Here is a 12,553-nt window from a genome sequence, read left to right on the forward strand (position 1 = left end):
TGTAAAGTAGGAGGATGGGTTTTTGTTTGTGTAGGAAATCCATGCAGAAGAACATAAGACAGCTTTTTTTGGTTCATCATGCTAATGTAGGCAGTTGATTAAACCCCACTATATTATACTAATTGTGTTAGCTACCTTGTTTGCCCAAGTCATAGCTGTGCTAATCTGTGCCCATATATGTTAAATCTTACTGGATAGTGGTTTCAGTGTTGGTTGCAGAGCAGCCACTGGGCAGAAACAAATTTGAGGAATGAGTTTCATATTAATATTGATTAGGTAGTTGAATCGTAACTAATTGAAATGCATTTTGCATATTGTACACATGTTTTGAGATGGTGGATGTTGTGACTGGAGAGTTCAGCAGGTAAAACCCGGTTCGTGGTGAACTATCTTACTGAAAATAAATTCCTTGACCTCACCTTTAGGAGATATGCTGTAGCTTATATAAACAAATAAGGGTTGTTAGTTGTTACTATAAATATTAATGAAGAAAGAGATGCTTTCATCTGGGGTGAATTAGCATGGAAGCTATTGAAGCTTGCTTAGGAATTCTTTTTTAAATAAGATGCAATCATTTCAGTTTTGTCTTGCCTTGCCCTGCCCACATCAGATCTGCCCAAACTTGCTTTGGAAGTTGAATCTTGTGTAGCTTGACTCGGGAGGAGCAAATAACCCTGAGCAGGAAATACTGAAGGAGGAACAAGAATCTGGTGTACTAAAGTATTTACTACTTTGCTTAATCTTTTTCTGTCAAGTGGATTGCAGAAATATTTAATAGAGATGTCGCTTGTTTCTGTATGCCACAGTACAAAACCACTTGCTTTGTAATCTTGAATTCAGTGTCTGAAGATTAAATGGAGTGTTTTCCAAGGATTTGATAAACATTGGACATAAATTGCTTAAAGTCATTGATTGTCTGGGTTTCTAAACAAGCTTATGTTACGTTGACAGTAGGAAAAGACGTTTTGGGTGCTGTCGGGTCACACAACCCTAACAGTCTTTGTTACTGATGTGCTGGAGCATCATGGAGAGAAAAATCTTTAATTGTTGTGATTAGCTTTCCATGCTTTGTCACAGCTTTTGATAGCTGCTAAGCAGTCTTGAAATCACTTACAGAAAATCAAATGTTTTTGTATTAAAATGAAATTACTAGGATTGATAAATAATTTGTAGATAAAAGGAGTTATTTAAAATCTGTTTCTTCAGCCACATCAAATTGTTGGGTATCTAAATTTCCTAAATTGTCTCTCTCATACAATTACCTACAGGTATCTATTTCAAATTTGATGCTTGGTAGTCAGAAGCCAGGTAATTGGATAATTATGGGCACCTTTTTATTCAGGAGAAACTGATAAGCTAGTATGCCAAACAGCTTTTTGGAATTAGTACCAGCTAAAGCTGTTGCTGTTCTGTTTGTTCTAATACTGCCCTCTGTATTGTGTCTCCAAATATGTGACTGTGGCTGTTTTTAAAAGATCCTGTCCTAAGTGCTGGTGTGGACTGCTGTGTGGTATGGGAAAGTTAGTGTGCAACTGTTGTCTCTTAATACTTAAAGTATTAAAGATCATAAAAGGAAGAGCTTTTTGCAAGAGGTTCATGTGTCATACAGATGTGTTAATGATACAGTAGCTTGGGCTTTCAGGATAGGCTGTGTTAATAATACCAGTATCTGAACAGCAGTAACAGCATGTGCATCTTGCTCAACTAGTTTGACTACGCTGCATTTTTTTGTTTGTTTTGTGTTTTTTAGAGCCAGTCTGAAGCCTGCTGAAGTGCTATAAGTATTAAGCTACCTCCTTTACAGCTCTAGTGTTCTCAAACGTCTTCTAGAAACTGAAGGTGAAGATAAAGTTCAGTTTGCACTGTTACTCAGTATATTCTTGTGAATTCAGAATAATTTTTTTTTTAACTGGTGAATGAGAGATAATGAGGGACTGCTCTTCTGTAGAGGGATGATTTCAGTAGCAATCACTAGCAGTCAAATTAGCTTAGTTTTATAATCTTAAAAAAAAAAAAATCATGGAAGGTACTGATCCTTTTTTCTTGTCGATAGGATAAAAACTACTGTCATGCAGTCAGTTTCCTGCCCAGTGGACTTCAGTTCTCAACAATACAGTGGTACTCGTTAACCTCCCACATTTCACTTCCAAATCAAATTTCCTCTTACCTTTGTTATATTTAGTGTTTTGCAGTAGAGGCAGATAAGATAGATGCATTCGTAGTGGCATATTTGTAGAATATTATCAAGTAGTCATGGAACCAGTATATTTAGCAGCACAGATGTAGGAAGTAGTAGTCTTCTGTGCCTGATTTTGTTTAGAATTGAAGTTCACAGTTAATGATAACTCTTTTTTAAAGCATAACAGTGTGTAACTTCTCACAGTTACTCTGTGCTTAGTTTTTCTTCTTTTTTTTCTTTTTTTTCTTTTTTTTTTTTTTTTTAGTGGCTGTGATACAGTATCATCAGGAGATGCCCAAATTGTTTTTATATTAGGTAACTTTATGTGCAAAAAACATATCGTCTCTTCTTCAGGTGGCATCATAAATGATATAGTACTCTTCTGCAGTTATCTGATCTAGTCTACTGTTTCGTAGCTTTCTTTGCTTGTTAGACGGGTTATATGCAGGTGTATGAGGACGCTAGACTGCATGGGAATATGATTTGCTTTCTGAGCATTAACTGACTTCTAAGCCCATCCTGATGCTGAAAACATCTTCACTATTAAAAAATGACACTGAGTGAAACTCTGTACAAGAGAAGCAGCTTTCCTTGTAAGTATATGAGACACCTAAGAAGCAGGTTAATTAGCATGTCTGCTGTTAAATGTATTTATAATGAGTGGTGCGGGTCTAGAGACTTGCCTTTATCTTGCCAGTTTTCAGAACTTAGAAACACAAGCTGTCACCAGGCTGTTCATAAGGGGAACCCCATGCGGGTCCCTCATTCTTTCGCAATATTTGCTCACAAATGGGAAAACCACCTGGGCTAACTTCTTATCCGGAAAAATGGAGCCTTCAGACAGACACCTTAACATGGAAATGTCAACTAAAACTGTTAAGACTTGGTAAACTATGAACAAATTTTAGGTACAGCCTTACAGTGGAAAGCATATGAATAGACAGAAGATAGTTCTACAGATTTCACTAATACATATATTTGTATGAATGTATCCTGCTGATATCAATAGCTAAGTCTAATAATTAGCTTATACTACCATGCAAACGCAGTAATAGGCTTAATACTAGGGTTTTTTTTGCTAGTCATGTTTTCTAAAATTCTGTGACTAAGAGAATCTGTTGCAAGTAGTCATTGTTTCTTTTTGAAAGAACTTTGGCAGCAACGTTAATGTTTCTTTTTCTATTTATTTATCTGAGACTGTGATAGTTTAAAAAAAATCTAAATTACTGTATCCTTAAAGTTCTTTGCTAATCTCATCTTCAGATAGCATTTGATTGACATGAACATTTGATTTTTTTTTCTTTTTTTGAGCAGCCCTTTGATGAGTTTTTTGTGCTGTTTTGTTTTTTGGAGAGCTTTATGTCCATGGTCGTCGTATTTGGTAGGAATGGTCTTAAACCATCAGATGTAAGATTAAATTTTTTCCATGCATAAAGACTTATGACAGCATCTGTTTCCGTCTTTGCTGGGGTTTTGGTTGTCAGGTTAAAACTAGAGATGAAAGAACTTAATTACATGCTCAAGGAGCAGTGATGGTTGTCAGTGCACCTGGTTATCAGGCTTTCTCCACATACTGGAGAAAAAAACCCAACAAATGTAAAGCCTGTGCCTAATTAGGGAGCTAATCTGTATTCTTTGAAGAGGATTGTCTCCTGCTATGCTGAGCAGTGAACCACAGATCTTCAAAACAAAAAAAAGGAGGAAAAAAAAAAAAAAAAAAAGAGCATTAGGCCAGTGCATGGTGAATTATTCTTAGTTTCTCAAGCATGGAATAAATGGTCTTGTGAAGCAAAGCTGCTCTGGAGTGACTACAGGTTGTGGGAAGTAAGTTTTTTCATTTAACCGTAGCGTGGCTTTGAAGAGTTTATCACTAGATCACTTGACAGCTTTGACATGTATGTAATTATATTTAAATGGCAAACCTTTTCCTCCTGAATTATCTAGTATGGCTGTTTCTTCTGGTGGTGAAGAAGCCATAAAGGAACTAATGATTAATTCCACAGAAACATAATCTGATCTACATGGTTCTATCCCTCCTTTTGTCAGCATTAGTGCAACTGATGTTTTTATCTTCAGTAGAGTAACTTTTTAGACAGACTAGCTCCTTGAACTTGTTTTGAATGGTGTGGTACTCTCTGTTTATTTAGCAGTTAATTGGTAACTAAGATGCTTTCTAATTATGTAGTTAGCTGATGCTACACTGAGACATAACAGTGGTTTGTGTAGTTTTTTTGTCTCTGATGTGATAGGAAAACCTAAGGTTGTTTCATTTTTCTGTTTTTAAAAATGCATTTTGGGATCATGGACCACAAACATTCTTCTGAGCTGAAACATTTGAGAACATTTTTCTGCTCAATTAATTCTGCAGTTGAGCAGAGGCTTCAGACTTGTTTTAAGCTTTGAGCTTGTCTGGGTATTGATGCTTCTGGCTCTTTTTTTTAGCAAAGAAGGTCGGTTAGCGTTTTGGGAGTTTGGTACCTCTTATGTATAGATGAGAGAGGACGTTTATTTTGTTTGAATGGACTAGACATAACCACATCCAAATATTTGGATGGTGCTGTGTTATGGGGGCATACTTTAGAACAAAATAGTAACTACAAAATTTTTTTTCCCTGTTCACCAGATAGTCTATCAGAATGGGATGACTTTTCGTTTTCCTGAGTTTGAGCATCACTTAAACTATACTAATGGCCACCTCTCTCCGAGTAATGGCCAGATTCTCATCTCATGTATCGGAGCTGTGGTGCAAGAGTTTTGTAGCATTGCACTACATTCCTTTTTCACCTGAGGAGTTTGAGTTGAGGGTACTCAGTAATATGCAAGTGTCACTTATGTGTTGATGTGACAAGTGGTTAATGAAATTGGTGGTTATGAAATTTTACATTGGGAAGGAATGACTCGGTCATTAGGAGGTGGGCCTGCGATTTGAGAGAGCATATTAATAGGCTAATAGGGAAGGGGCATAGAAATATCTGCTGTTCATTGTAAGCTTATAGCCTGCATATTGCTTTGGGGCTTTTAGTACTTATTTTGCTAACTAATGGGGTTCACATTTTAATTTTCTTCTTTCTTTCAGTGAGTACTGTGTAGTCTGCTTATTGTCAAAGATGGTGAAGCTGGATATTCACACGCTGGCTCATCACCTCAAGCAGGAACGACTCTATGTAAACTCAGAAAAGCAACTTATTCAAAGGCTCAATGCAGATGTACTGAAGACAGCTGAAAAGCTGTACCGCACAGCATGGATTTCCAAGCAGCAAAGGATTAACTTGGACAGACTTATCATAACAAGGTGACTGTTTGTGGGTGTGTGTGTAGAGAGGGGCTGAGGAAAACAGATTGCTAAACTTCTGTGAATTGCAGCAAATCCATCAGACTTTACACTTAGTATCTGGAGTGCTGTGCTGTACTAATCATAAAAAAGTAAGGTTTTAAAACAAATCTAAACTAGGAAATCTGACTCACCTGAAACTTATTTGTTGGCTGTTTAAACTACCATCTTTTTCAATATATGCTGTTTGACATTTATGGGAACAAACATTACTTATTCTTGAATCTGCAAATCATTCGTATTAACTGTATGGGAAGGTTTTTTCCTTGGTAGAACTCTTGTTGATTCACCATGTGGCATCTTTTAGCAAGTTTGTTTGGCTTAAAAGTTACTTAAACTGTTTCAATGGTTTTCTTTCAAGTGCTGAAGCTTCTCCGGCTGAATGCTGTCAGCATGCTAAAATCCTGGAAGATACACAGTTTGTGGATGGATATAAGCAGTTGGGATTTCAGGAAACTGCTTATGGAGAATTCCTAAACAGATTGAGAGAGAACCCTAGGCTTATTGCATCCTGTCTGGTTGCTGGAGAGAAGCTGAACCAGGACAACACTCAGAGTGTTATTCACACAGTGTTTACCTCCATCTATGGCAATTGCATCATGCAGGAGGATGAGAGCTACCTCCTACAGGTACTTCGTTACTTGATTGAATTTGAACTCAAGGAAAGTGACAACCCTAGGCGGCTGTTGAGACGAGGCACCTGTGCGTTCAGCATCTTGTTCAAACTTTTCTCTGAAGGACTCTTTTCTGCAAAACTTTTTCTTACTGCAACTTTACATGAGCCGATCATGCAGCTTCTGGTTGAAGATGAAGACCACCTGGAAACTGATCCAAACAAATTAATTGAGAGATTCTCTCCAGTACAACAGGAGAAGTTATTTGGAGAGAAAGGCACAGAAAAGTTCAAGCAAAGAGTCCAAGAGATGGTCGACTCCAATGAGGCCAAGCTGGTGACATTGGTGAACAAATTCATTGGCTATCTCAAACAAAATACGTACTGTTTTCCACACAGCTTGAGATGGATCGTGTCTCAGATGTACAAAACACTCTCATGTGTAGACAGACTGGAGGTTGGGGAGGTCAGAGCAATGTGTACAGATCTTCTTCTAGCATGTTTCATCTGTCCTGCAATTGTTAACCCTGAACAGTATGGGATAATTTCTGATGCTCCTATAAACGAGGTGGCACGATTTAATCTGATGCAGGTATGAGTCATCTTAAGCTAGTCTAAAGAAAACAGTTTTGTATATTAGAAATCCTCTAGGTGTTTTTGTTCACTAGAACTGATGTTATTACAGTAAAAGTAAAAAGTACTCCTGCTACCTATGAAATGAATGCCAACAATATTTGTCATAGTCGCTGAAAGGCACGCTCTAAAGTTTGTCTGCCCATTTGCTATAAAACATTGACTTTTAAAAATTTTGAGAGCATATATTCCTTTATGTCTTACAAGAGTTGCAAATGTACTTTATAAAAGCTACTATGAAGAATGGAAGCTTAAGAATAAATGTGACTAAGACAAATTCTAGAATGCGTGTAAACTAGTATTTTGCTGTTTTTTGCTAATGTTAAACATTATGCCAGACATTTAAGACAAAAATTAAATATTGATAAAATGACCAGTGTTTCTGCTGTGTAGCTAGGTACTGTGGTTAGACCTTAGAGTACTCCCCAGCCCTGATGACAAAGTTTTGTCTCTGAGTAAATACTTGGAGAACTTAATGACAGTATACAGAGGTGTAGCCTGAGGGTATTAAACAATACTCATTTGAATGAGGGTATTCCTTACAAAAGTAACAAAACCTACTTTTTAGTGTTGTCTATAAATGGGACAGTTAAGCGATTCCCATAATATAATCACTCCAGTGAGTTTTCCAGGGCAGTAACAGTCTTTAACATGGCCTAGATTGAACTCTCAGTTCTGCTATGTTCTAAAAGCAAACATGCTTCCTTTCTGGGAAGGGAGGAAGTACGGATACTCCTAGCATATTCTATATGCAGATTTTCTAGTTAAATGCAATAACAGCCTTTTGTGCATGTGGTTGGTTTTGTTTTTTGTTATTGTTTTTAAACTTCTTTCATTTATTTCTGTCCTAAAAGCAAATGTAAGACTCTGTCCATCCAACCAGGAGTAATTCTAGGAGTATTAAATGAAAAAAAAATGGAATGGAAGAGTTCTCCTAACTAATTTCTGTAATAGAATCTTTGAAATTTGTATTCCTAATAGTTCTTTCTGATTTCAGGTGGGGAGACTTCTGCAGCAATTGGCAATGACAGGCTCTGAAGAGGGAGATCCACGTATGAAGAGCAGCCTTGCTAAATTTGACAAAGTAAGAATCAAGATTAGAAAAGGAGAAGCCTTACATGCGTACTTCATCCCTCCATCCCTCTGCTGTCCTATGCACACGTGTGCCCTCCCTCTCTCTCTTTTTATTTATTTTCTTCCAAGTCATATCAAAGGACTTCAAGTAGTTAACTTATTTATGAGTTACATGTACTGAAAAGCAGGTAAAATCCTGCACAGAACTGGGAACAAAATACTGACTACTAGAATTAAGGGTCAGGGATTCTTATTTCTACTTTGACATAGTTTTTTCTCTTAAGAAAAGTATTAAAAAGAAATCAAAGCATGTTATCTTTTATACTGAAATGCTGAATTACTGTCTTTCTACTGAACATGGGAAAAAAAAACACTTCAAAGACAACATTTTTATGAAATATATTTTAACAAAATAACTTGTTAGCACAGGGGATTTGTGTTCCTTTTTTGTACAGTTTTGCTTTTTGTTCAGCATTTCCTATGTTAGTATGAATCATCCATAGTAATACTGAAATTAACTTCAGAACAATGAAACTAATAATTCTGGATGTACTGACATATATTTAAAAAACTGTTAGCTTGTTTTTGTAAATTCCAGTTTTTTGCTAATTGTGATTCTGCAAGTTATACATTCATTATACAAGTAATATTAAGTCAGGTGCGAGTTTGAAAGTGATACTGCTTGTTGCTTTCTTGTTTTGCTTTTAGACTCTGCTCAGCAGATTCTTCAGGAAGAGGCAGTTTAACAGCTGAAACTGCTGTTGTGAAATGAAACTTGGGGTTTTTTTTAATATTATGAAGAACATTTAAGTTGATGACAAGTTTTGAATGCAGAAAAGCAGTGAAGGAAATGCTGAAACTAATGCTGAAACACTGCATGTGTTCCTTACTTGGTCTTCGGTGATTTTAATGACGCATGGTATTATCCTGAGACCTTAAAAGTAGTAAGGAAAACTTACATCATTATGTAAACTATTTAGCTCTTGTCATAACTTGTATTCTTTCCAACCTCTATTAAATGGTCTGTCATTGCAGAACTATTTCTTCTCTTTGCAGAGCTGTGTTGCTGCTTTCCTGGATGTAGTTATTGATGGACGTGCAGTTGAAACTCCTCCAATGTCTTCAGTTAACCTTCTGGAAGGGTTGAGTAGAACAGTGGTTTACATGACATACAGCCAGCTAACTACTCTGGTAATATTTTAGTTTTTCAAGAGAAATAACATACATATTTTTCTCCATGTGTTTGCAGATAGGATAAACAGGTTTGATAATTTAGGCTGCAATTCTTACCAACGCTAATTCTAAATTTGTAGGTTGGCTTTATGCGGAATGTAATGTCAAGTGACCAACTTAAGGAAGATCGGATGGCTCTGGAAAACCTGTTGGCAAACTTACCCCAGAACAAACCAGGGAAAAGCAGCAGCCTTGAAATGACTCCTTATAATACCCCACAGCTCTCTCCTGCAACCACTCCAGCCAACAAAAAAAATCGATTACCTATAGGTAAGAAGAATTCTTTCAGCAAGCAGATGACTTACGAGATTTCCAATACCACTTTACATTTTCTAGAACGTGTTGAGAAGAATAGCTCTCTTTCTTCATGCTTCATGCTTCCCTGGTCTAACTCCAGTAGTTAGTATATGGTAGTGCAATATTATATTTATTGGTTTTTTTCTTCTTTTTGAATAGGATTTCTGGGTCTTGAACTTTTGCATTTCAATATTTCCTCTTAAAATAGAAATGTGGTACTCTTCTTCAATGTGCGTTTATGGGAATATGACCACATGGGATATTCTCGTTCACCTGAGGCATTTGGTATTAGTGTGTCACATAACCAAAATATATATATAACTTGATAAGTGACAACCAACCAACCAAAAACCCTATCCCATATTGTTCTAACTCTGTGTTCCACTTTTTAATGTTTTGGTCTTATGCCTATAACGTAATGGCACAACAGCATTTATTTTATAGTATGAAATTGTTCTGTTGCTCAAAGTTTTGATTTCTTTTGTTTCATTTTAATGCTTTCGAAATCCAGGACAGCAATTGGCAGCCATTACTGCCTGGGATACTTCTGCTACCAATCTTTCAGCTCATATAACTCTAGTAACCCCTTTTGGTGGGTAATGCCCTCTTTCCATTCTTTGTATAAACTTTTATTTATATCACATGACTATGATACTTAAGCATGCTTTTGGTTTACTTGGCAGTCAGTTGCTTTTTTGGATTCCATTCATTTCAATATGAAACTCATTTCCTGTGTATGTGCAGTTCTTAAAAACACCTTGTGTCCCTTTGTGTGAGAATTTTAAAAGCAAAGTTTGCCTTTGACTTCCACACACTTGCCTTGTATTCCCTGGATCAAATAGGAAATAACTGGTATCATGCTGCCGTGCTTAGGAATCTTGATTTCTTATGGTGTGTTTTTTGGTTTCTGTTTTTTTCCTTCCAAGGTGCCAAACATAGGAAAGTGCAATAAAGATCATAAAATAATCACAGTAAACCACTTGATGTTAAATTATATGGATCTAGATTTGAAACACACATTAGAATAAAATTTCTTCCTTTTTAGGGAGAAAAAAACCTTCTAAATAAGTTAGAAAGCCTTAAGCCACAGGAGTCTTGACCTTTTTTGTTGATAACAGGCATATAGTTTTCTGAACTAATTTAGCAAGGGTCTTTCTGTAACTCATATACACTTACTTTCACAAATGCAGAAATCTGCTTTTCACAAGATCTTTTTGTTTCTTCTCTGGTGCTTTTTGTTAGTACAGTGGCAATCTCTTATGAGACTAGAAGGTTTCTCTGGGTTGTGTGGGGCTGTATTCCTGCTCTTTTAAGAGGGAAGAGATGAATGTTCTTAATGTTTAAAGCATAAGTATCTGAGATTCTTTCAAGTTACATAGGGGGAGTAGTCTTTCTAAAGACAATAAATGTAGGTCTCTGGGGAGTTCCTCTGCAGCCACAACACCAAATGAAAAATAAAAACAAGTAGTGACAGCAGATTTAAACTGTCAAAACTCTGGAGCCATTAAAATTATTGAAAGTCCTGATTATCTTTGGAAATTTGTATAGGTGAATAGGACACAATGTACCTTACTTCTCTAAATTTCTGTGTTAAAAACATGCTTTTTCATAGTCTAGTATTCAATTTTAAGCACCAGTTCCAACACTCGAAGTCTACTAAGACTTCATGTTTTCTAAGTTTATTAGTATGCATGTTACTAATGCAAAACATTAGTTCTGTGTTTCTCCTTAAACAAGGAACAGCTTTCTAACATTAAAATTTTAAAACATTTTCTTTAGCAACTCGTAGCAGAAGTAGATCAAATATTCAAATGGATCAGCATGGGGACCATGAAGGATCCTCCCAGGAGACCATCCCAGAAGTTCAGCCAGAAGAAGTGCTCGTGATTTCTTTGGGGACAGGCCCACAGATTACTCCAGGAATGATGTCAGAAAATGAGGTATGCAAAAAATTATCAAATATCAGGTGTTTGCCAGTAGCAGAACAATGAGGCTGTGACTCTTAAGTTAGGTATTAAATCCAGAATGGAAATTAAAATCCTCAGCTTCTTTTATTGAACTTTGGGAATGTAGCTTTCAAATTTCCCATGGTTACAAGTTTATTTTATCACTTAACATAACTGTAGAGTGTGGAAGACTGTGTCAATGTGGGAAAACCCAAACCTAGCCTATTTACACAGAGGCTTTGCCATCCAACATGCTTAAGAGCAAACTTGAGCTGTCACTTCAGTGCCCGTTTTTAGAAGCTGGATTCTGTTAGCTCTCTGCATTCTCTGTCTTTCGGATCGAGTGGCACAGGTGAATGACAAAGCACTGGAACGCTGATTCCCAAGGCTTTTGGCAGCTCAGATTTGAAACACCAGGCCCAGTTTCTTGTGAATGTGGAGCTGTTAGGTTGCCATGGCCACCTTCTGACTATGTTGGTTAGTGCAAGGCTGGTTTTACAGTCTTTCCTTTCACTATCCATAGAACAACATTCTGCTTTCATCTTTGTTACTCTCTTGCCCAGTAGTTTGGATTTGCTCCTTGTGCAGTCTTGCGATGATCAGTTTCCATATCATGTTAGACTGCTGGGGTGGTGAGTGAGCTGCTGGTCCCATTATCATCAGGACTCTCTTGGTTACCTTACGTTCCTTCTAGGCTCTAACTTCAGAGATGACTGTCTCTTTTCAAATGGAATATTAGAAATTTGATTGTGTCATTAATAACTAGAGATGGTAAAAAAAAAAAAAAAAAAAAAAAGTTGTGCCATATTTTGTTTGCTTAACAAAAATTTTGTTTAACTGATCAGAAAAACAGGTTTTTATGGAAGCTGTGTTTCTCTCCCTTCCCCACCCCCTGGCCTACCCTCCAGGTCTTAAATATGCAGCTTACAGATGGCGGGCAAGGAGATGTCCCTGTTGATGAAAACAAACTCCATGGTAAACCTGATAAAACCTTGCGCTTTTCCCTCTGCAGTGATAATCTGGAAGGAATATCTGAAGGTGAAGGGTTACTTAAGTCTTGAAGAAGTTTTGTCCATTAGCATTTTTTAACTATAAAAGGAGCTTCTGTTAAATACAGCGTGTCATCTCTGCCATTATAAAGGCTGTGCTATTTAACCCTGAGAGCCTGTCATTTCTGTTAGCCCTTCGAAGGAAAAAGTCTGGAGTTAAGTTTTGACCTACAAAGGCATAACCTAGCCTGAGAATGA

General features: G+C 36.9%; 1 protein-coding gene across 5 annotated transcripts in view; it reads left to right on the forward strand.

Annotated features, from left to right (window-relative positions):
• GAPVD1 (GTPase activating protein and VPS9 domains 1) overlaps nucleotides 1–12,553 on the forward strand; it is a 36,365-nt gene that overhangs the window by 5,501 nt on the left and 18,311 nt on the right. For 2 of the 5 annotated variants that reach the window (XM_026100856.2, XM_026100853.2), the window contains exons 2-9: nucleotides 5,256–5,471; nucleotides 5,872–6,715; nucleotides 7,754–7,840; nucleotides 8,887–9,021; nucleotides 9,144–9,333; nucleotides 9,872–9,952; nucleotides 11,140–11,300; nucleotides 12,215–12,344. In XM_026100856.2, the coding sequence (XP_025956641.1) occupies nucleotides 5,287–5,471; nucleotides 5,872–6,715; nucleotides 7,754–7,840; nucleotides 8,887–9,021; nucleotides 9,144–9,333; nucleotides 9,872–9,952; nucleotides 11,140–11,300; nucleotides 12,215–12,344 (1,813 nt within the window). In that variant the 5' untranslated portion in view covers nucleotides 5,256–5,286. Of the gene's footprint in view, nucleotides 1–1,750; nucleotides 1,840–5,255; nucleotides 5,472–5,871; nucleotides 6,716–7,753; nucleotides 7,841–8,886; nucleotides 9,022–9,143; nucleotides 9,334–9,871; nucleotides 9,953–11,139; nucleotides 11,301–12,214; nucleotides 12,345–12,553 lie in introns of those variants that run through there. The other 3 variants (XM_026100857.2, XM_026100855.2, XM_026100858.2) reach the window with 3 other exon arrangements.

This window comes from Dromaius novaehollandiae, chromosome 20 (assembly GCF_036370855.1).
Source record: "Dromaius novaehollandiae isolate bDroNov1 chromosome 20, bDroNov1.hap1, whole genome shotgun sequence".
Lineage (NCBI taxonomy): Eukaryota > Metazoa > Chordata > Aves > Casuariiformes > Dromaiidae > Dromaius > Dromaius novaehollandiae.